The sequence below is a fragment of the Balaenoptera ricei genome, chromosome 4 (genome assembly GCF_028023285.1).
Source record: "Balaenoptera ricei isolate mBalRic1 chromosome 4, mBalRic1.hap2, whole genome shotgun sequence".
In the NCBI taxonomy this organism is placed as follows: Eukaryota; Metazoa; Chordata; class Mammalia; order Artiodactyla; family Balaenopteridae; genus Balaenoptera; species Balaenoptera ricei.
Window position 1 is genome coordinate 70,517,241 of NC_082642.1, and position 24,381 is coordinate 70,541,621.

The 24,381-nt window shown below is 37.4% G+C and overlaps 1 protein-coding gene across 10 annotated transcripts in view; it reads left to right on the forward strand.

Moving 5' to 3' along the window:
- NAALADL2 (N-acetylated alpha-linked acidic dipeptidase like 2) overlaps nucleotides 1–24,381 on the forward strand; it is a 1,495,600-nt gene that overhangs the window by 1,416,615 nt on the left and 54,604 nt on the right. For all 10 annotated transcript variants that reach the window (XM_059922024.1, XM_059922026.1, XM_059922019.1 and 7 more), the window contains one exon: nucleotides 12,933–13,131. In XM_059922024.1, coding sequence (XP_059778007.1) covers nucleotides 12,933–13,131 — 199 coding nt within the window. The remainder of the gene's footprint in view (nucleotides 1–12,932; nucleotides 13,132–24,381) is intronic.

The window sequence follows — 24,381 nt, forward strand, 5'->3', positions numbered from 1 at the left end:
TAATCCTTTGTCAGTTGCTTCATTTGCAAATATTTTCTCCCATTCTGAGGGTTGTCTTTTAGTCTTGTTTATGGGTTCCTTTGCTGTGCAAAAGCTTTTAAGTTTCTTTAAGTCCCATTTGTTTATTTTTGTTTTTATTTCCATTTCTCTAGGAGGTGGGTCAAAAAGGATCTTGCTGTGATTTATGTCATACAGTGTACTGCCTATGTTTTCCTCTAAGAGTTTGATGGTGTCTTGCCTTAAATTTAGGTCTTTAATCCATTTTGAGTTTATCTTTGTGTATGGTGTTAGGGAGTGTTCTAACTTCATTCTTTTACGTGTAGCTCTCCAGTTTTCCCAGCACCACTTATTGAAGATGCTGCCTTTTCTCCACTGTATATTCTTGCCTCCTTAAACAAAGATAAGGTGACCATATGTGGGTGGGATTATCTCTGGGCTTTCTATCCTGTTCCATTGATCTATATTTCTGTTTCTATGCCAGTACCATACTGTCTTGATTACTGTAGCTTTCTAGCATAGTCTGAAGTCAGGGAGCCTGATTCCTCCAGCTCCATTTTTCTTTCTCAAGATTGCTTTGGCTATTCAGGGTCTTTTGTATTTCCATACAAATTGTGAAAATTTTTGTTCTAGTTCTGTGAAAAATGCCAGTGGTAGTTTGATAGTGATTGCATTGAATCTGTAGATTGCTTTGGGTAGTAGAGTCATTTTCACAATGTTGATTCTTCCAATCCAAGTACATGGTATATCTTTCCATCTATTTGTATCATCCCTAATTTCTTTCATCAGTGTCTTATAATTTTCTGCATACAGGCCTTTTGTCTCCTTAGGTAGGTTTATTCCTAGATATTTTATTCTTTTTGTTCCAATGTTAAATGGAAGTGTTTTCTTAATTTCACTTTCAGATTTTTCATCATTAGTATATAGGAATGCAAAAGATTTCTGTGCATTAACTTTTTATCCTGCAATTTACCAAATTCATTGATTAGCTCTAGTATTTTTCTGGTAGTATCTTTAGGATTCTCTATGTATAGAATCATGTCATCTGCAAACAGTGACAGCTTTACTTCTTCTTTTCCAATTTGGATTCCTTTTATTTCTTTTTCTTCTCTGATTGGTGTGGCTAAAACTTCCAAAACTATGATGAATAATAGTGGTGAGAGTGGGCAACCTTGTCTTGTTCCTGATCTTAGTGGAAATGCTTTCAATTTTTCACCATTGAGGACAATGTTGGCTGTGGGTTTCTCATATATGGTCTTTATTATGTTGAGGAAAGTTCCCTCTATGCCTACTTTCTGGAGAGTTTTTATCATAAATTGGTGTTGAATATTGTCAAAAGCTTTCTCTGCATCTCTTGAGATGATCATATGGTTTTTTTCCTTCAATTTGTTAATATGGTGTATCACGTGACTGATTTGCGTATATTGAAGAATCCTTGCATTCCTGGGATAAAGCCCACTTGATCATAGTGTATGATCCTTTTAATGTGCTGTTGGATTCTGTTTGCTTGTATTTTGTTGAAGATTTTTGCACCTATGTCCATCAGTGATTTTGGCCTGTAGTTTTCTTTCTTTGTGACATCTTTGTCTGGTTTTGGTATCAGGGTGATGGTGGCCTCATAGAATGAGTTTGGGAGTGTTCCTCCCTCTGCTACATTTTGGAAGAGTTTGAGAAGGATAGGTGTTAGCTCTTGTCTAAATGTTTGATAGACTTCGCCTTTGAAGCCATCTGGTCCTGGGCTTTTGTTTGTTGGAAAATTTTTAATCACAGTTTGAATTTCAGTGCTTGTGATTGGTCTGTTCATATTTTCTGTTTCTTCCTGGTTCAGTCTCGGAAGGTTGTGCATTTCTAAGAATTTGTCCATTTCTTCCAGGGTGTCCATTTTATTGGCATATAGTTGCTTGTAGTAATCGTTCATGATCCTTTGTATTTGAAGTGTCAGTTTTTACTTCTCCATTTTCATTTCTAATTCTATTGATTTGAGTCTTCCCACTTTTTTTCTTGATGAGTCTGGCTAGTGGTTTATCAATTTTGTTTATCTTCTCAAAGAACCAGCTTTTAGTTTTATTGATCCTAGCTATCGTTTCCTTCATTTCTTTTTCATTTATTTCCGATCTGATCTTAATGATTTCTTTCCTTCTGCTAACTTTAGGGTTTTTTTGTTCTTCTTTCTCTAACTGCTTTAGGTGTAAGGTTAGGTTGTTTGTTTGAGATGTTTCTTGCTTCTTAAGATAAGATTGTATTGCTATAAACTTCCCTCTTAGAACTGCTTTTGCTGCATCCCATAGGATTGGATCGTTGTGTTTTCATTTTCATTTCTTTCTAGTTATTTTTTACTTTCCTCTTTGATTTCTTCAGTGATCTCTTGGTTATTAAGTACTGTGTTGTTCAGCCTCCATGTGTTTGTATTTCTTACAGATTTTTTCCTGTAAATGATATCTAGTCTCATAGCGTTGTGGTCAGAAAAGATACTTGATACAATTTCAATTTTCTGAAATTTACCAAGGCTTGATTTGTGACCCAAGATATGATCCTGGAGAATGTTCCATGAACACTTCAGAATAATGTGTATTCTGTTGTTTTTGGATAGAATGTCCTGTAAATATCAATTAATTCCTTCTTGTTTAATGTATCATTTAAAGCTTGTGTTTCCTTATTTATTTTCATTTTGGATGATCTGTCCATTGGTGAATGTGGGGTGTTAAAGTCCCCTACTATGATTGTGTTACTGTAGATTTCCCCTTTTATGGCTGTTAGCATTTGCCTTATGTATTGAAGTGCTCCTATATTGGGTTTATAAATATTTACAATTGTTATATCTTCTTCTTGGATTGATCCTTTGATCATTATGTAGTGTCCTTGTCTCTTTTAATAGCGTTTGTCTTAAAGTCTATTTTGTCTGATATGAGACTACTCCAGCTTTCTTTTGATTTCCATTTGCATGGAATATCTTTTTGCATCCCCTCACTTTCAGTCTGTATGTGTCCCTAGGTCTGAAGTGGGTCTCTTGTAGACAGCATATATATGGGTCTTGTTTTTGTATCTATTCAGCCAATATATGTCTTTTGGTGGGAGCATTTAATCCATTTACATATAAGGTAATTGTCGATATGTATGTTCCTACTACCATTTTCTTGTTTTGGGTTTATTATTGCAGGTCTTTTCCTTCTCTTGTGTTTCCTGCCTAGAGAAGTTCCTTTAGCATTTGTTGTGAAGCTGGTTTGGTGGTGCTGAATTCTCTTCGCTTTTGCTTGTCTGTAAAGGTGCTAATTTCTCCATCAGATCTGAATGAGATCCTTGGCTGGGTAATCTTGGTTGTACGTTTTTCTCTTCCATCATTTTAAATATGTGCTGCCACTCCCTTCTGGCTTGCAGAGTTTCTGCTGAAAGATCAGCTGTTAACCTTATGGGGATTCCCTTATGTGTTATTTGTTGTTTTTCCCTTGCTGCTTTTAATATTTGTTCTTTTTTTGATTTTTGATAGTTTGATTAATATGTGTCTTGGCGTGTTTCTACTTGGATTTATACTGTATGGGACTCTCTGTGTTTCCTGGACTTGATTAACTATTTCCTTTCCCATATTTGGGAAGTTTTCAACTATAATCTCTTCAAATATTTTCTCAGTCCCTTTTTCTCTTCTTCTTCTGGGACCCCTATAATTCGAATGTTGGTGCATTTAATGTTGTCCCAGTGGTCTCTGAGACTGTCCTCAATTCTTTTCATTCTTTTTTGTTTATTCTGCTCTGCAGTAGTTATTTCCACTATTTTATCTTCCACGTCACTTATCCGTTCTTCTGCCTCAGTTATTCTGCTATTGATCCCTTCTAGAGAATTTTGAATTTCATTTATTGTGTTGTTCATCACTTTTTTTTTTTCTGCTCTTTAGTTCTTCTAGGTCCTTGTTAAACGTTTCTTGTATTTTCTCCATTCTATTTCCAAGATTTTGATCATCTTTACTATCATCATTCTGAATTCTTTTTCAGGTAGACTGCCTGTTTCCTCTTCATTTGTTAGGTCTGGTGGGTTTTTGCCTTGCTCCTTCGTCTGCTGTGTGTTTCTCTGTCTTCTCATTTTGCTTAACTTACTGTGTTTGGGGTCTCCTTTTCGCAGGCTGCAGGTTAGTAGTTGCCGTTGTTTTTGGTGTCTGCCCCCAGTGGCTAAGGTTGGTTCAGTGGGTTGTGTAGGCTTCCTTGTGGAAGGGACTAGTGCCTGTGTTCTGGTGGATGAGGCTGGATCTTGTCTTTCTGGTAGGCAGGTCCATGTCTGTTGGTGTGTTTTGGGGTGTCTGTGGCCTTATTGTGATTTTAGGAAGCCTCATTTGATATTACGTGGAGCTGGGAGGTCTCTTGCGGACCAGTGTCCTAAACTTGGCTCTCCCACCTCAGAGGCACAGCCATGATTCCCGGCTGGAGCACCAAGAGCTTGTCATCCACATGGCTCATAATAAAAGGGAGAAAAAAAAGAAAGAAAGAAGAAGATAAAATAAAATAAAATAAAATAAAGTAAATTAAGGTAAAATAAAGTTATTAATATAAAAAATAAAAAAATAATTATTAAGAAAAAAATTTTTTTAAGTAATAAAAAAACAAACAAAAAAAAACGGACAGACAGAACCCTAGGACAAATGGTAAAAGCAAAGCTATACCGACAAAATCACACACAGAAGCATACACATACACACTCACAAAAAGAGAAAAAGTGAAAAAAATACATATATCATTGCTCCCAAAGTCCACCTCCTCCATTTGGGATGATTCCTTGTCTATTCAGGCACTCCACAGATGCAGGGTACATCAAGTTGATTGTGGAGATTTAATCCACTGCTCCTGAGGCTGTTGGGAGAGATTTCCCTTTCTCTTCTTTGTTCGCACAGCTCCCAGGGTTCAGCTTTCGATTTGGACCTGCCTCTGCGTGTGGGGCACCTGAGGTCGTCTGTTCTTTGCTCAGACAAGACAGGGTTAAGGAAGCAGCTGATTCGGGGCCTCTGGCTCACTTAGGCCAGGGGGAGGGAGGGGTACGGATGCGGGGCGAGCATGCGGCAGCAGAGCCTGGCATTACATTTCAGCAGCCTGAGGCACGCCGTACGTTCTCCCGGGGAAATTGTCCCTGGATCACGGGACCCTGGCAGTGGTGGTCTGCACAGGTTCCCGGGAGGGGAGGTGTGGATAGTGACCTATGCTTGCACACAGGCTTCTTGGTGGCTGCAGTAGCAGCCTTAGAGTCTCATGCCCATCTATGGGGTCCGCGCTGATAAGACGCAGCTCGCGCTAGTCTCCGGAGCTCCTTTAAGCAGCGCTCTTAATCCCCTCTCCTCGCGCACCTGGAAACAAAGAGGCAAGAAAGTCTCTTGCCTCTTTAGCAGCTCCAGACTTTTTCCCAGACTCCCTCCCGGCTAGCTGTGGCACACTAGCCCCCTCCAGGCTGTGTTCATGCAGCCAACCCCAGTCCTCTCCCTGGGATCCGACCTCCAAAGCCCAAGCCTCAGCTCCCAGCCCCTGCCCGTCCTGGCGGGTGAGCAGACAAGCCTCTTGGGCTGGTGAGCACTGGTCAGCACCGATCCTCTGTGCGGGAATCTCTCCACTTTGCCCTCCACACCCCCGTTGCTGTGCTCTCCTCTGTAGCTCAGGAGCTTACCCCCTCTGCCACCCATAGTCTCCGCCCATGAAGGGGCTTCCTAGTGTGTGGAAACTTTTCCTCCTTCACAGCTCCCTCCCACTGGTGCAGGTCTCGTCTCTATTCTTTTGTCTCTATTTTTTTTTTCTTTTGCCCTACCCAGGTACGTGGGGAGTTCCTTGCCTTTTGGGAGGTCTGAGGTCTTCTGCCAGCGTTCAGTAGGTGTTCTTTAGGAGTTGTTCCACATGTAGATGTATTTCTGATGTATTTGTGGGGAGGAAGGTGATCTCCACATCTCACTCTTCTGCCATCTTGAAGCTCCTCCCCTCACTGTATTTTGTCTCAAGGTATTTTTAAATTTCCTCTTTGAGTTCATCGACCCTTTTTTTTTTTTTGTAGCAGCCTATTTAGTCTCCATGTAATAGTTTTTTTCTTGTTTCTTTTTCTGTGGTTAATTTCTAGTTTCATGCTGTTGTGGTCAGAAGATGCTTGAGATAATTTCTATACTATTAAATTTGTTGAGGCTTACTTGGTGCCATAGTATGTGGTCAGTCCTAGAGAATGTTCCATGTGCACTTGAAAAGAATGTGTATTCTGGGGTTTTCTTTGCATGTAATGTCCTGAAAATATCAATTACATCTAACTGTTCTGTTGTATCATTTAGGATCTTTGTTGCCTTATTGTTTCTCTGTCTGCAACTATTATTGTATTCCTGTCAATTCCTCCCTTTATGTCTGTTAGTATTTCTTTTATGTATTTGGGTGCTCCTATATTAGGTGCTTATATATTGACAAGTGTAAAATCTTGTATTGGTGCTTTTATTATTATACAGTGTCCTTCTTTATCTTTCTTTACGGCCTTTGTTTTAAAGTCTATTTTGCCTGATGTGAGTATTGTGACCCCCACTTTCTTGTCATTTCCGTTTGCATGAAATATCTTTTTCCACCTCCTCACTTTCAATTTATGTGTCTCCTTTGCCCTAAAGTGGGTCTCTTGTAGGCATCATACAGTAGGCTCTTATTCTTTTATCCAATCTGCCACTCTGTGTCTTTTGATTGGAGCATTTAGTCCATTGACATTTAAGGTAATTATTGATAGTTATGTATCTATTGCCATTTTAAACCTTGTTTGCCCATTGATTTTATATTTCTTCTTTGTCCTTTTCTTTTCCTTTTTGTTTTTCCTTTTGTGGTTTGATGATTTTCTTTTGTATTATACTTATATTCTCTTCCTTTTGGTTTTAGCCAATCTGTTGTATGTTTTTGATTTGTGGTTGCCCTGTTTTTCAAGTATGTTAACCCCTTCCTATATCTACTTGCTTTTGACAGGTAGTCATACTGGCTCAAACACATTCTAGGAAAAAACATCTACATATTCTTACTCTCCTCCCCCACATTTTATGATTCTGATGTCCTCTTTTACATCTGCATGTTCATCTTTTTTGCTGTTCATTGTTGTCATCACTTTCACAGAAAATTTTTTAATTTTTTTTTTAATCTGTGTACTGACATATTTAAGTGATTTATTTTCCAGTTGTAATTTTCTCTTTCCTATAGATTCTCACTTCTTTTCTATTTAGAAAAGACCTTTCAATATTTCCTTTAGGATAGGTTTAATATTGCTGTATTCTTTTAGTTTTTGCTTGTCTGAGAAACTCTTTCTCTCTCCCTCTATTCAAAATGATAATCTTGCTGGATAGACTATACTAGGTTGCAGATTTTTCCCTTTTAAGACTTTGAATGTATCATACCATTCCCTTCCGGCCTGCAACATTTCTGAGGAGAAATCAGCTGACAGTCTTATGGGGGTTCCCTTGTAATTAACTCTTGGTTTTTCTCTTGCTCCCTTCAGAATCCTCTCTTTACATTTAACTTTTGCCATTTTTATTATAATATGTCTTGGTGTAGGTCTGTTTGGGTTTATCTTGCTTGGGATTCTCTGTGCTTCCTGTACCTGGATATCTGTTTCCTTCTTTAGGTTTGGGAAGTTTTCAACCATAATTTCTTTAAATACATTTTCAATCCCCTTTTCTCTTTCCTCCCCTTCTGGAATCCCTATTTTGTTTGGTTGGCATGCTTTATATTATCCTATAGGTCTCTTATTTATTTATTTTTTAATTTGGCTTTCTGTCTTCTGTACTGATTGGGTGATTTCCATTGTTCTATCTTCCAGGTCACTTTTTTGTTCTTCTGCATTATTCATTCTGCTATTCATTGCCTTTAGCTCAGCTTTCATCTCTGCAAATGAGTTTTCTAATTTTTCTTGGTTCTTCTTTATAATTTCTAGTTCCTTTTACAATACTCTATTTTTGTCTAGGCTTTCTTAATTCCTTCAGTATTTTCATTGTCTCCTTTTTGAAATTGGTGTCTATTAAACTGAAGAGTTCTGTTTCATTTGTTCTTTCAGGAGAATGCTCTTGGTCTTTTAACTGGGCGTGGTTCCTCTGTTTCTTCATTTTACTTGTATTTCTCTTACTCTGTGAGTTTAGGAGAAACAATTACCTACTACGGTCTTGAAGGGCTATTTACATGTGGGGGCATCCCTGTGTAATTTGTGTGGGTTTAGTATATTTGCAGTGAAGGCTGTTTTTAGTATGGATGCCTGTCGCCTTTTTCCTCAGCATGTACTGGTCATTATCCCCTTGATAGGGGTGTGCAGATGTGGTGACTGGTGCCTGGTCTTGGGATTCTTAGTGGTGGTGGTTCAGGCATGCCCCTGGAGCACACGATGGGAGTGGAGGCAGCTCACAACTCCTGGTGTCTGCAAGGTTGGCAGCAGTGGCTCATGAACATTCCTGGGGTCTGAGGGGGAGGCGCAGGGGCCCACAACCACTCCTGGTGTTTGGGCAAGTGGCAGTGGCATCTCACGACAGCCCCTGGAGGCCGTGCAGGCAGTGTCCTGCCCTCCGCGAGCATGTGCACAGGGGAAAAGGCTACAATCTGTGCCCAGCTCCTCCCCTAGCGCACCCCCACAAACAATGACGACTGGTCTCTAAGCGGCCCAGGCTTCCTCCGAGTACACCCCCAGCCACAGTTGCACTACATTCCAGCCCCCTTAGTCTGTCTCTACACAACCAACCCCAGTCCTCTCCCCAGTTCTGATTCCCTGAAGCCCAAGTTCCAGCACCCAGCCCCTGCCAGCACTGGTGGATGTGCATCAGGCTGGGGAGTGCCGGGTGGCAGCAATGACCACTTGTGCAGTTCTCCCTCTGCTCTGGCTACCACAAACCAGCTGCTACACTCTCCTCTGAGGCTCTAAAGCTCACCTTCTGTCCCGGCCGATCTCCCTGCCAGTGAGGAGGCTTCCCCTGGTGCAGAAACCTTTCCTCTTTCACACCTCCCTCCCAGGGGCTCAAGTCCTGACCCAATTCCTTTCTTTCTTTTTCTTTTTTCCTACCCAGTTACATGGAGATTTTCTTGATCTTTCAGCAGTCTGAGGTCTTCTGTCAGCATTCTGTAGATATTCTGTTAGAACTGTTCCACATGTAGATATATTTTTGATGTATTTGTGGGAGAAGGTGAGCTTCACATCCTACTATTCCATCATCTTGTTCACTCCCTAGTTCTTTTACCCTTTCTATTACCCCTTTCCTTGTTCTTCAGAGGTTTGAGATGCCAGTGCACAGAAAGAAAAACTGCCTCCAGATTCACAGGCACTGCAAAATAAAATTGGAAATCTTTATTAAAGTGTATATGGGGAGAAGTGTGATACAGTTGTGGGGGGCCATGATTTGGGGGAAGTGATAAGAAATAATGTCTCTGAGAATAAAATTGTTAGTAAAGCCGTTACAGTATTTTGTGCATGCCTTTAGCAAATGAGTTGGTACTAATTTGTGTTTAGTTTATGTGCTCTGATAATGGTAACTTGTGTTTATATAGTGATTTAAATGCTTAGAAAGTAAAATGACCATTTTCCCCAAGGAAGCTACAGAACATCAGTATTAAGTACTCTGTTCAAGTCCACATTGATAATGATTAAGTAAACCAGACTCTTATGGTTTTGGATAACGAGTCCTTGGTCTTTAGATGGTCTTTAGACTCCATGTACTATGTACAACTTCAAGATAATTGTATTTACCCTCTCTGAGAGAAATCTCTATCTCCTAGTTGATGTTCTTTGGTCAAATGGACTTATTATTCATTAAAACTGAACTGTTAAGAGCCTCAATTAGTTCTCTGTTTTCTGACATTCACTGTGCCTTAAATGATGCTTTACATATTCTTAGTTTGGGGGGGGGTGTTATTGGTAGGACATATTTTAATTCAGTTTAGTTTAATATAACCTATCATTACCCTAAAATACCTTCTTTTAAATTTTTTTTCCTTTTGACTGCAACTAGTATTGATATTTAGCAAGAAAGTATAGGAAATAACATTTGTTGATGCTCATCATGCACTAAATATCTCCCTGATTTTTGAGGTGTAATTTAATATAATAAGGTATCTCAAATAAGACATTATCTTATAATTCAACATATACTCGATAAGATATTTAGTAAATGACTACTGTATACCAGGTATTGTGCTAGGATACAGAGATAAAAAGAGAGAGAAAACATATTTGCTGATCTTATGGGGTTCTTTTCAGTCAAGGAAAGGAAAGATAAGGCTAAAAATATTGCAGATGCTATGATGCTATGATCACAGTACATAATTCACACATTCATTCAGTAAATGATTTGCCAGGCATAGTTTTATGTGCTGGGGAAATGGTAGTGAATGAAACAGACAAAAATCTCTTCCCTCACAGAGCTGACATTCTAGTAGTTATCCTAAGGATCACAAAGAGACAATCATTTGGGTCATGGAAATGGCTATGAGGAATCTTTGGAACATCAGTTATATATCAAAATGATTGTGTGAACATTGGAAGTAAAGCTACTTTTCAATCTGTAACCTCATATCCTTGAAGTAATGCATAGGGTATGCTGTGGTGGCAGGTTTCCACTATCAGGATCCTTTCTGGAACCAGCCAGTTCCTAAAACTGTCAATTTTCTCTGCCCACACCACCCTGAAAGATAAATTCATTTAAAGCTAAATAAGGTAAATGGTACAATTTGTCTCACTTGGTTTAGTGGTAATGTCTTCAATTCTGTAGTGTATGTTAGATCTGAAGAGATTTTTCCTTTTTAAATGGAAGACTCTTAAGGATGTCAAACTTGCTTTTTCTGTTGTTCAGTCTTTCAATTCTAGTGTCATCCAAATGTGTCTTATCCATCTTATTCTCTCCTTGTGCAAAAAGATATTTTCTATAAGTTTTCGATATATTAAATTTGGTTAGCCATAATAAGATAAACCATATTTTCATAAAATGTCATTATTATCATTTAAGAGGCTAGATTTTCTCAATGAGCAGAAATATCGCCTCTTGCATTCTCAAGTTTTGTTCTGAAATCAAACAAGATTACTAATGAAAACATCAAAATACCAAAACCCTATGAACTCCTACAATTGATTTTATTCATTTTGTTAATTTCAGTGAACAGAGCGCTACGAAGAAGGCTCTCTTTGCAGCCCTCATAAAAACCATTTATTTCTTTACATAGTTCTCATTTTTTATTGTATTTTTTCTAAAAATGTTATTGAATCTACTTTGTTTATTCAGTAAACAGTAAACAATTACTGAGTGTCAGAACTATGCTGGGCTATAATGAAACTGACATATAAAATCATCCCCATCAAATGAAGGTGAGAGAAAATAAAGATCACTATATGAAAGGTTAGTAATTCTATGACAGACAAATTTTATACCACAGTTATAATTCTAAACTAGTTTTCATTTTCTTAGCACATAACCTCTCTACAGTGCTTCTTAAACTTTAAGATGTAAGGAATAATCTGAGTAGCATGTTGAAATTGTGATTCCTGGACCCTAAAGAAATTCAGCATGTCTGGGAATCTGCATTTTCACAAAGACCAGGTGTTTTGGGAGTTGGTGACCCTTACCCTTAGACTTCATTTAAAGAAAGAGCTCCTTTGTGACATTTCCCTTTTGCCGAGACTTTCCTAAGTGAAGGTCCCATAAGGCCTCTTTTCAATCCTCCACCTGGTTATCTTAATGCCATGCTCTCAGGATTTCCAGCTGAGATTTACCAGGTCCATGTGCATCTCATTACCTTGACTTGAAGTAATCCTCCCTAGTGCAGTGCTGACCTTGTTGGAGTCAGTTGTACCTAGTCTGAGAATGACACCACTGACTGTTGCCTCATCCAAAGACTGCATCTAATGGTGCAGCTATCTGGAAGAAGATGATGATGGAAGACCCCCTCGTGATATGATTAAAGAATGCTTTTTAAACAAGGTATTAAGTTTAAACACCAGCTAGGAACTGCCTACCTGTAGGGGAGTACTTTACAAATATTAATCATTTAACTCTCATTAACAAAGTTATAAAGCAGGTGCTATTATTATGTTCATTTCACAGATAAGGACACTAAGGCTCAGTAACTTGCCCAACATCACACAGCTACTAAGTGGTAGAGCAGGGATTTGAACTCAAGTCATCTGGCTCCAGGATCTGGTGGCTGTAATTACTATAAAATGCAACCTTTCCCTTAGTCAAAAGAACATCCTGTGATCCTTTTGCTACCACCATTCATATCAGAATGACTTCCAGTAAGTTACATAACAAAAGGAAAAAAAAACAACAAACAAAAATCATCTCAAAAGGAAAACAAAACAATACAAACATTACATAAGATAGTTTTTAGTGTATTTTCAAATCAAAGGTGTATTTCAACTTCAAATTACAGGAACACTCCAGCAAAGTAAAAAGAGTAGACACTACAATACAGTAGACACATAACACATACGGGGTAACATATCTCATGTTCTCAGAAGGGAAGATAACAATTCATTTTACAATTTTTTTTCTAAATACAGGATACTCCATTAAGAGCATGAATTTTTGAGTCAGAAAGATAAGGCTTCTAATTCTTACCTGTCATTTACTTGCTTGATGATCTGTGGCAGTTTGCTTACCTTAATTAATTCTCAGCTTCTATGAAATGGACATGCCCATACAGGGTTGGGTGAATATTAAATAAGATAATTATGTGAACGGCTTGACAGTGCCGGGAACATTGCAGTCTCTCAACAATCAGTTCCTATTTACTGGTATTATTATTATTAGCAGTAATCAGTAGTAGTAGTAAATAAATTTAATACTTTTAGTAGAATATATTTAGCCAGAATATTTTTGGTGGAAGGATTATAAAAGTAGAATTGATGGTGAATCTTCCTTTTGACATCATGATTATAAAATGTTTACTTTGTGCCCTTGATATTCTCTCTTCTGAGATTGGCCCATTTATCTTTACCAGGTGATCAACCCAACACACCTCAACTGCTAGCCCTGGCCTCACGCCTGCGGGAGAGCGCTGAACTCTTTCAATCAGATGAGATGCGTCCTGCTAATGACCCCAAGGAAAGAGCTCCCATCCGTGTGCGGATGCTGAATGAGGTTCTCCAAGACATGGAGAAGAGCTTCCTGGTGCAGCGTGCACCCCCGGGGTTTTACAGGTAGGACGTGTGCTCAAAATTTGTATTTTTATGCCTCTCAATGAAATATTTGTGTTTAACATTCAGAATATGGACCTTCTGTGAACATAACACTATTTTTTTTAATGTGAAGAAATTATTATATCTACAATTTTTTTTAACAAATTTATTTATTTATTTTTGGTGGCGTTGGGTCTTTGTTGCTGCACGCAGGCTTTCTCTAGTTGCGGCGAGTGGGGGCTACTCTTCATTGTGGTGTGCGGGCTTCTCCTTGCTTTGGCCTCTCGTTGTGGAGCATGGGGTCTAGGAGTGTGGGCTTCAGTAGTTGTGGCATGCGGGCTCTAGAGCACAGGCTCAGTAGCTGTGGTGCACAGGCTTAGTTGCTCCACGGCATGTGGGATCTTCCTGGACCAGGTCCCGAACCTGTGTCCCCTGCATTGGCAGGTGAATTCTTAACCACTGCGCCACCAGGGAAGTCCTATATCTACAATTTGACGAGCATTCTCCTCCCTCAAAGCAAAGTTCAACTGCATAAATAGAGAATAAAGAAAACTTTATTTTTCTTTATACCTGTAAATATTGATATTATCTGTAGATATAATTTATATCTATATGATAATGGTTTAGCAGTATCATATAAAAAATGACTAGGATTTTTTTTTACAATTAAAGTCAATATGAATCAAAGGTGTCATAGCTACTGAAAAACCAAATGGATTTATAGGTTGTACTGTGAGAAATACGCTTTCTTGAATGAATCAGGAGATAAGTCTATATTATTCTGTCCTAGTAAGTCCACTTCTAGAGCATTGTGTTTAATTCTAGAATCTACATTTTAAGAGGGAGTTAAGTATGTTTAATATTCAAGGAGAGTGGAATTTACAGGAATCTTGAAACAACCAGGGGATTAGACATATTTGGTTAGAGGGTCACAATAGAGTGACTTCTGGAAACATTTTAACAATTTATCATATTTTAATAAAACAATTTTCACATAGAAGAGGGATTCAATTTAGGCTCTTAGACTAAGGATGATACAAATATGTACTTGTTTTTGAGGTTCTGGAAATAGTAGAAATTAAACAAAGAGGGAAAATGGAGTTTAAAAGATAACATGTTTTAAATGTTTTGGTTTTTTTTTAAATAAGTAACATTTATTGACCACTAAATATGTCTCGGGCACTATGTTAAAGACTCTCCATGCATTAATTAATTTAATCCCAGCAAAACAGCCAATGGATTGGGTACTCTTAGTGTCCCCATCTTATAGATGGAAAAACTTGTATCAGAAAGGCTAAATGACTGGCCAAAATAATAGAGCAGACTTCAGAGAATGTCCTATCTCTCACTTTACTAAAAATGTTTTTTCTGTTTCTTTTTAAAAGATTTTTATTTTATGTTGGAGTATAGTTGATTAACAATGTTGTGTTAGTTTCAGGTGTACAGCAAAGTGATTCAGTTATACATATACATGTATCTATTCTTTTTCAAGTTCTTTACCAATTTAGGTTATTACAGAGTATTGAGCAGCATTCCCTGTGCTATACATTATGTCCTTGTTGGTTATCTATTTTAAATGTAGCAGTGTGTACATGTCAGTCCAAAACAACCATCTATCCCTCCCCCTGACCCTTCACCCAAGCAACCATAAGTTTGTTCTCTAAGTCTGTAAGTCTGTTTGTTTTGTAAATAAGTACATTTGTATCATTTTTTTAGATTCTGTACATAAGTGATATCATATGATATTTGTCTTTCTCTGTCATATTTCACTTAGTATGATAATCTCCAGGTTCATCCATGTTGCTCCAAATGTCGTTATTTCATTCTCTTTAATGGACGAGTAATATTTCATTGTATATATGTACCACATCTTCTTTATCCATTCCTCTGTCAATGGACATTTAAGTTGCTTCCACGTCTTGGCTATTGTAAACAGTGATGCAATGAACATGGGGTGCATGTATCCTTTCAAACCATAGTTTTCTTCAGATATATACTCAGCAGTTGGATTGTTGGATTGAATGCTGGTTCTGTTTTTAGTTTCTTAAGGAACCTCCATACTGTTCTCTATAGTGGCTGTACCAAATTACATTTCTACCAACAGCGTAGGAGGGTTCCCTTTTCTCCACACCCACTCCAGCATTTACTGTATGTAGACTTTTTGATGATGGCCATTCTGACTGATGTGAGGTGATATATCATTGTTGTTTTGATTTGCATTTCTCAAATAATTAGTGGCGTTGAGCATCTTTTCACATGCCTCTTGCCCGCCTGAATGTCTTCTTTGGAGAAATGTCTATTTGGGTCTTCTGCCCATTTTTTTATTGGGTTCTTTGTTTTTATGATATTGAGCTGCATGAGCTGTTTGTAAATTTTGGAGATTAATCCCTTATCAGTTGCATCATCTGCAAATATTTTCTCCCTTTCTGTGGGTTGTCTTTTGTTTTATTTATGGTTTCCCTTGCTGTGCAAAAACTTTTGAGTTTAAATAGGTCCCACTTGTTTATTTTTTTGTTTCCATTACTCTGGAAGACAGATAGAAAAAAGATACTGGTATGATTTATGTCAGAGAGTGTTCTATGTTTTCCTCTAAGAGTTTTATAGTATACGGTCTTATATTTAGGTCTTTAAACCATTTTGAGTTTATTTTTGTGTATGGTGTTATAGAATATTCTAATTTTTTTTTTTTTTTTTTTACATTTAGCTGTCCAGTTCTCCAAGCACCATTTATTAAAGAAATTGTTGTTTCTCCATTGTATAGTCTTCCTCATTTGTCATAGATTGATTGACCATAGATCCTGGGTTTATTTCTGGGATTTCAATCTTATTCCATTAATCTATATTTCTGTTTTGGTGCCAGTACCATACTATTTTGATGACTGTAGCTTTGTAGTATAGTCTGAAGACAGGGAGCATGATTACTCTTGCTCCATTTTTCTTTCTCAAGATTGCTTTGGCTATTCAGGATCATTTGTGTCTCCATACAAATTTTAAGATTTTCTTGTTCTAGTTCTGTGAAAAATGTCATTGGTAATTTGATAGGGATTGCATTGAATCTGTAGATTGCCTTGGGTAGTATAGTCATTTTGACAATATTGATTCTTCCAGTCCAAGAACATAGTATATCTTTCCTTCTGTTTGTGGCATCTTTGATTTCTTTCATTAGTGTTTTATAGTTTTTGGAGTATAGGTATTTTGCCTCTTCAGGTAGGTTTATTCCTAGGTATTTTATTCTTTTGGATGTGATGGTAAAGGGGATTGTTTCTTTAATTTCTCCTTCTGATCTTTTGTTCTTAGTGTATAAGAATGCAAGAGATTTCTGTGTATTTATTTTGCCTCCAGCAACTTTATCGAATTCATTGATGAGTTCTAGCAGTTTTCTGGTAGCATCTTTAGAATTGTCTCTATATAATATCATGTCAACTGCAAAAAGTGACAGTTTTACTTCTTCTTTTCCAGTTTGGATTCCCTTTATTTCTTTTTCTTCTCTGATTGCCGTGGCTAGGGCTTCTAAAACTATATTGAACAAAAGTTGCAAGAGTGGATGGACATCCTTATCTTGTTCCTGATCTTAGAGTGAATGCTTTCAACTTTTCAATATTTACTATGATGTTGGCTGTAGGTTTGTCATACATGGCCTTTATTATGTTGAGGTAGGTTCCCTCTATGCCCACCTTCTGGAGAGTTTTTATCATAAATGGGTGTTCGATTTTGTCAAAAGTTTTTTCTGCATCTACTGAGATGATCATATTGTTTTTATTCTTCCATTTGTTGATGTGGTGTATCACACTGATTGATTTGCAGATATTGCAAAAGGCTTGCATCCCTGGAATAAATCCCACTTGATCATGGATTGTGATCCTTCTAATGTGTTGTTGGATTCAGTTTGCTAGTATTTTGTTGGGGATTTTTGTGTCTATGTTCATCAGTGATATTGGCCTGTAATTGTCTTTTTTTGTGGTATCTTTGTCTGGTTTTGATATCAGGGTGATGGTGGCCTTGTAGAATGAGTTTGGGAGCGTTCCTTCCTCTATGATTCTTTTGAACAGTTTCAGGAAGATAGATGTTAACTCTTCTCTGAATGTTTGATAAAATTTGCCTGTGGAGCCATCTGGTCCTGGACTTTTGTTTGCTGGGAGTTTTTTAATCACAGTTTCAATTTCATTACTTGTGATTGGTCTGTTCATATTTTCTATTTCTTCCTGGTTCAGTCTTGGGAGATTGTACCATTCTAGGAATTTGTCCATTTCTTCCAGGTTGTCCATTTTATTGGCATAGAGTTGCTTGTGGTAGTCTTTCATGAGCCTTTGTATTTCTATGCTGTCTGTTGTAACTTCTTGTTCATTTCTAACTTTATTGATTTGAATCCTCTCCCTTTTTTTCTTGATGAGTCTGGCTAAAAGTTTATCTATTTTGTTTATCTCTTCAAAGAACCAGCTTTTAGTTACATTGATCTTTTCTATTGCTTTCTTTGTCACTACTGCATTTATTTCTGCTCTGACCTTTATGATTTCTTTCCTTCTGCTAACTTTGGGTTTTGTTTGGTCTTCTTTTCTAGTTGCTTTAGGTGTAAAGTTAGTTCGGTAGTTTATTTGAGATTTTTTTATTTCCTGAGGTAAGATTGTATTGCTATAAACTTCCCTCTTAGAACTGCTTTTGCTGCAACCCTTAGGTTTTGGATCATCATGCTTTCATTTTCATTTGTCTCTAGGTATTTTTTGATTTCCTCTTTGATTTCTTCAGTGATCCATTGGTTGTTTAATAGCATATTGTTTAGCCTCCACATGTTTGTGGTTTTTACACGTTTTTTCTGGTACTTGCTTTCTAATCTCATAGTTTTGTGGTCAGAAAAGATGCTTTATATGATTTAATTTTCTTAAATTTACTCAGGCTCACTTTGTGGGCCAGCTCTTGATCAGTGCTGGAGAATGTTCCATGTACATTTGAGAAGAATGTGTATTCTGCTGCTTCTGGATGGAATGCTCTATAAATATCAATTAACTCCAATTGGTATAATGTGTCATTCAATGCCTGTGTTTCCTTATTGATTTTCTGTCTGGATGATCTGTCCACTGATGAAAGTGGGGTATTAAAGTCCATTATTGTGTTACTGTCAATTTCTCCTTTTATGGCTCTTAGTGTTTTCCTTACATATTGATGGGCTCCAATGTTGTGTGCATATATATTTACAATTGTTATATCTTTTTCTTGGATTGATTCCTTGATCGTTATGTAGTGTCCTAGTGTCCTTTTTTGTGTCTTGTAACAGTTTATTTTAAAGCCTGTTTTTTCTGATATGAGCATTGCTATTCCAGCTCTCTTTTGATTTCTATTTGCACTGAATAACTTTTTACATCACCTCACTTTCAGTCTGTATGTGTCCCTAGATCTCAAGTGGGTCTCTTATAGACAGCATATATATGGGTCTTATTTTTGTATCCATTCAGATAGTCTATGTCTTTGGGTTGGGGCATTTGATCTGTTTATGTTTAAGGTAATTATTGATATGTATGTTCTTACTGCCATTTTGTTAATTGTTTTGGATATGATTTTGTAGGTGATTTTGTTGTTTTCTCTTGTGATTTGATGCCTAACTTTAGTGTTGTGTTTGGATTCCTTTTTCTTTTGTGTGTGTGTATCTATTGTAGATTTTTGGTTTGCAGTTACCAGAAGGTTTTGATATAGAAGTCTATATATAACAGGATTGTTTTAAGTTGCTGTTCTTTTAATTTCAAATGCATTTTCAATGTCCTGCATTTGTGCTCTCCTCTTCACACAATTGCTTGTTTTGATATATATGTGTGTAGATGATTTCCTACCTTTACTGTATTTTTGCCTTTACTGGTGAGCTTTTTTCCATTTGTAATTTTCTGTTTCTAGTTATGGCCTTTTCTTGTCTGCCTAGAGAAATTCCTTTAGCATTTGTTGCAAAGCTTGTCTGTTGGTGCTGAATTCTCTTAGCTCTTGCTTATCTGTTAATCTTTTGATTTTGCTGTCAAAACTGAATGAGTGCCTTGCTGGGTAGAGTATTCTTGGTTGTAGCTTCTTCCCTTTCATTACTTTAAATATATCATGGCACTCCCTCTTGCCTGCAGAGTTTCTGCTGAAAAATCTGCTGATAATCTTATGGGAATTCACTTGTATGTTATTTGTTGTTTTCCCTTGTTGCTTTTAATATTTTTTCTTTGTCTTTAAATTTTGTCAGTTTGATTACTATGTGTCTTGGCATGTTCCTCCTTGGGTTTATCCTGCCTGGGACTCCCTGTGCTTCCTGGACTTGGGTGACTGTTTTCTTTCCCATGTTAGGGACGTTTTTAACTATTACCTCTTCAAGTATTTTCTCAGGTCCTTTCTCTCTCTCTTCTCCTTCTGGGACCTCTATAATGCGAACGTTCGTGCATTTAATGTCATCCCAGAGGTCTTTTAGGAGGTTTTCATTTCTTTTCATTCTTTTTTCTTTATTCTGTTCTGAGGCAGTGATTTCCACCATTCTGTCTTCCAGCTCACTTATCCATTCTTCTGCCTTAGTTATTCTGCTATTGATTCCTTCCAGTGTATTTTTCATTTCAATTATTGTATTGCTCATCTCTGTTTGTTATTTAGTTCTTCTAGGTCTTTGTTAAACATTTCTTGTATCTTCTTGATCCGTGCCTCCATTCTTCTTTTGAGATCTTGGATCATCTTTACTATCATTACACTAAATTCTTTTTGGGTAGAGTGCCTATCTCCACTTCACTTCATTGTTCTTCTGGGGTTTTGTCTTGTTGCTTTATCTGGGACATATTTCTCTGCCATCTCATTTTGTCTAACTTTCTGTGTGATTGTGGTTTCTGTTCCACAGGCTGCCAGGTTGTAGTTGTTGCTTCTGCTGTGTGCCCCCTGGTGGATGAGGCTGTCTAAGAGGCTTGTGCAGGCTTCCTGCTTGGAGGGAATGGTTCCTGCTCACTGGTGGTTGTAGCTGGTTCTTTTCCCTCATGGCCAGGGCCATGTCAAGGGGCATGTTTAGCAGGCAGCTGTTTGTTTGCTCAGGAAGACTTTAAGCAACCTGTCTGCTGATGAGTGGGGTTGTTGTCCTGCCCTGTTTGTTGGTAGTTTGGCCTGAGGTGTCCTAGCACTGGAGCTTACAGGCTGTTGTGTGGGACCAAGTCTTGGTGAGAAAATGGAGGCTTCCAAAAGGGCTCACGCCAATGTGTACTACCCAGCCAATGTCCTTGTCCCCGCAGTAAACCACAGCTGCCCCCAACATCCACAGGAGACCCTCTAGTACTAGCAGGTAGGTCTGACCCAGGCTCTTATGTGGTCACTGTTTTTTTTTCCCTGGATCTGGGTATGCACAGGACCCTGCATGCACCCTCCAAGAGTCGAGTTTCTGTTTCTCCCAGTCCTATGGAATTCCTGTGATCAAACCCTGCTGGCCTTCAAAGCCAGATTCTCTGGAGGTTCCTCCTCCCATTGTCAGACCCCCAGGCTGAGAAGCCTGACATGGGGCTCAGAACTTTCACTCCTGTGGTAGAACTTCTTTGATATATTTATTTCCAGTTTGCAGGTCATCCACCTGGGGGTTATGGGATTTGATTTTAATGTGATTGAACCCCTCCTACCATCTTGTTGTGACGTCTTCTTTGTATTTGGATGTTCAGTATCTTTTTTGGTAGGTTCCAGTGGTTTTTTCAATGGTTGTTCACCAGTTAGTGGTGATTTTGGTGTCTCCTTGAGAAGAGGTGAGCTCATGTCCTTCTACTCTATCTTGTTTGGATCACCTGTTTTAAATGTTTTATTTGATTTTTGTATAAAGCACGAAAGATAAAAACACACACCTCTTTGTGTAACAGATGCACATATAATGTATGTGTGTAACATTCAATAGAAACACGTGTGTGTATATATGTATATATTTTTTGGATATATGTATGTGTACACACACACAGTAGGCATATATATATTATTTATATATATATGTCTAGTTCAGGGTTTATCATGGGAAAAGGTGGGAGACAAAGAGGTGTTGGAGAAAGAGTAAGGTAAGAAAACTATTTGGCCCAGAACTCTCTTCATAAAAGTACTTTTGCACCACATCAGCTGTATGTATAATATATATATACACACACACACAAATAACACCCTGGACTACACATATCGTGTATGACCAAAGCTACAACTAAGACTAAAGAAAGAATTGAAACACAGGAATACAAATCTTAATTACATATGAGAAAAATTTCTATCAAGTTGTGTTCTTAAAAAAAAAAAATGGTACTGATGAACCTAGTTTCAGGGCAGGAATAAAGGGGTAGACATAGAAAACGGACTTGAGGACATGGGGGGGTGTGAAGCTGGGGTGAAGTGAAAGTAGCATCAACATATATACACTACGGAATGTAAAACAGTTGGCTGGTGGGAAGCAGTAGCATAGCACAGGGAAATCAGCTCAGTGCTTTGTGATGACCTAGAGGGGTGGGATAGGGAAGATGGGAGGGAGGCTCAAGAGGGAGGGGATATAGGGACATGTGTATGCATATGGCTGATTTGCTTTGTTGTGCAACAGAAACTAACACAGTATTGTGAAGCAATTATACTCCAATAAATACCTACTAAAAACAAACAAACAAAAAAACAAAACAGTATGATGCTTTTATAGAGTGGTGAACTCATTACCACTGTAGGTATTAAAACAGGCTAAGCAGCCCTAAGCACCTCAATATTTGGGGTACATGAGGTTTAAGATGACTTTTAGTACCAAAATTCTGTGATCTGACAAATCACTTGATCTCTCTACACTTTAATTTCTGCATCTATAAAATGAGATGATGGAATGAGACCCTTTTGTTATAAAAAACCTTTTCTGACTTCTGATATTTGAGGATTTTCCTTCATGATTGATTTTAATCTCAAGTTCACATTTAAAATCTTTATTTCGTATCATCTTTTTAACATTATGACTCTGTATTATAAGACTTTGGAAAACATTTATTTATCACAGCAGACGCTTTTAAGGCACTTTGTAAGCCCCAGGTACTCTTGTAAGCACCAGAGAAAGGAGTCACCGCAAGTTAAAAACATCTGCCCTGATGAGGTTATATTCCAGCTGGGGGGGCATGGGGAAACAGAATGAACAAGGTAATTTAGTAAAATATAGTGTATGGTAGGTGTAATGACTGCTAAAGAGAAAAATTAAACCACATTATTAACTCCAGCATTATCAAAAAGTCTTTATCAAAGTAGATAAATTATATCTTTTAGAATATATTATGTAAGTTATATTTCTTTCACTTTTAGTTTATAAAAAATTCAGATATTAGTATCCTATATTAAGGACATAGTTTTATATATTATGAAATATATAAAACTTTCTCCCTTTGCCCTTTTTGGCACTTGCACTAAATCCAGGAGACCTCTGTGGTCTGAGTTATGTGTATAGTAAACTTTATTATCCCTTCAACAATTTACTTTATCAGGCATTTGGAGTAGAAAAGAAAATATTTGTTTTCCTCTGAGTTAACAATGATTAAGCAAGTGATATTTTCTCCTGTTAATAATATGATTACAGCATACCTTGTAGTCCAGTGTGCAAGGCCCAAAATGTTGATTATGATAATGTTCTAACTCATATAACAAACTTTGTAGTTGAAAGCTTATGATTCAATATTTTGGCATTATTTTAAACTATTACTCTAATTATTGAAAAAATACATGTTTGCATTCTTCTCCTTGGCTCTATTTTCACATATATGCCAACAGTACAGATAGATTAAATACTTCATTCTGATTTTTCTAACTGACCTTTATTCCAAGATTGTCATGAATTTTTACTTTATTTCTGAAATATATAACAAATCATCCTACTTTATTTTTTTTCTTGGTAGAGAATTCACATTTCTAATTATTATTGAAACAAAAATTTCAAAATTGCAGTAGACTTTCTATTCTCAATTCTTGGAAGCTCCTCCTTTATGGGAGAGGAAATGTTCAAAGGAAAAAAGATGAGTATGACAGGATGATATAGACTTTAGGAAGATGGAAAAATTGATTATTTATAATGACAACTATTTGGAGAAAAGATAAAATTGTTAATTACATTGTACAAAAGAACATTTGGTGAACAGTGTTCTTTTTTTTTTTTTAAGTTTGTTAAGGAACCTTTAAAGATGTTATCCATGTAAGAGTCTCACTCTTCAAACCAATGGTGTCATGACAATTCTCATCAAATATACAAGAAGGAAGTCAAATGTGATTTGCTTTTTAAGAAAACTGTTGACAGAAGTTCACTGTATAAAGCTAAATGTTGCATTTGGAATTTGGATCATGTCTCAGAGGAGACATTAAAACAAAAAGGAGTGTCACTAAACACTGAAATATCTTATTTTTGGAACATGTGAAAGAATTTTCCCCATTATTTGGCATCAGAAAATTCAAAGATTTCAAGTCCTATATTACATCTAAAACTGACTGACTCTCATTCTCATAAATAAATCCTCATTGAACACTGCTCTGTGCCAGCATACTGATGAAAACTGGCAATATAAGATCCCTACCTTCAAGGAATTTAGCCTAACTCAAGAGGTAAAATATATAAATAATAATTCAAATAAATTTCCAGAACACTTACTTATGCAAAGTGCCTAATGAATGCTACAGGTAACAAGTGCTATTGGGATTCAGTGAACAGAGAAATTATTACCTTGTGGCATTCAAAAAAGAATTTATAGGAAAAGGGAGAAATTTATCTGGGTTTGAGGGAATGGTAGGATGCCCAGTAAAGTAGGGAGTGCTATATAGACTGAATGTTTGTGTCCTCCCAAAATTCGTATGTTGAGATCTAATGATGATATTTGGAGGCGGGACCTTTGGGAGATAATTAGGTCATGAGGGCAGAACCCTCATTAATGGGATTAGCACTCTTCTTATAAAAGAGACTCCTGAGAGCTCCCTCATCTCTACTGCCATGTGAGGACAGAGCCATCTATAGACCATGAAGCAAGCCTTCACCAGACACAGAATCTGCCTGCACCTTGATCTTGGACTTCCCAGCCTCTAGAACTGTGAGAAATAAATTTGTGTTGTTTATAAGTCACTCAGTCTATCGTATTCCGTTGTAGCAGCCCAAACTGACTAAGGCAGGGAGCATTACCAGGGGAGGACAGTGTGAAGAGAGACACAAAGTAGAGGTTGTGTATGGTGTGCTGAGGAGTGAAGCACAGGAAGTGGAGTTGTTTGAATGGTTATTTAGTTAATGATTATGGAGAGGTAGGAAGGAAACAAGTTAGTTACAGA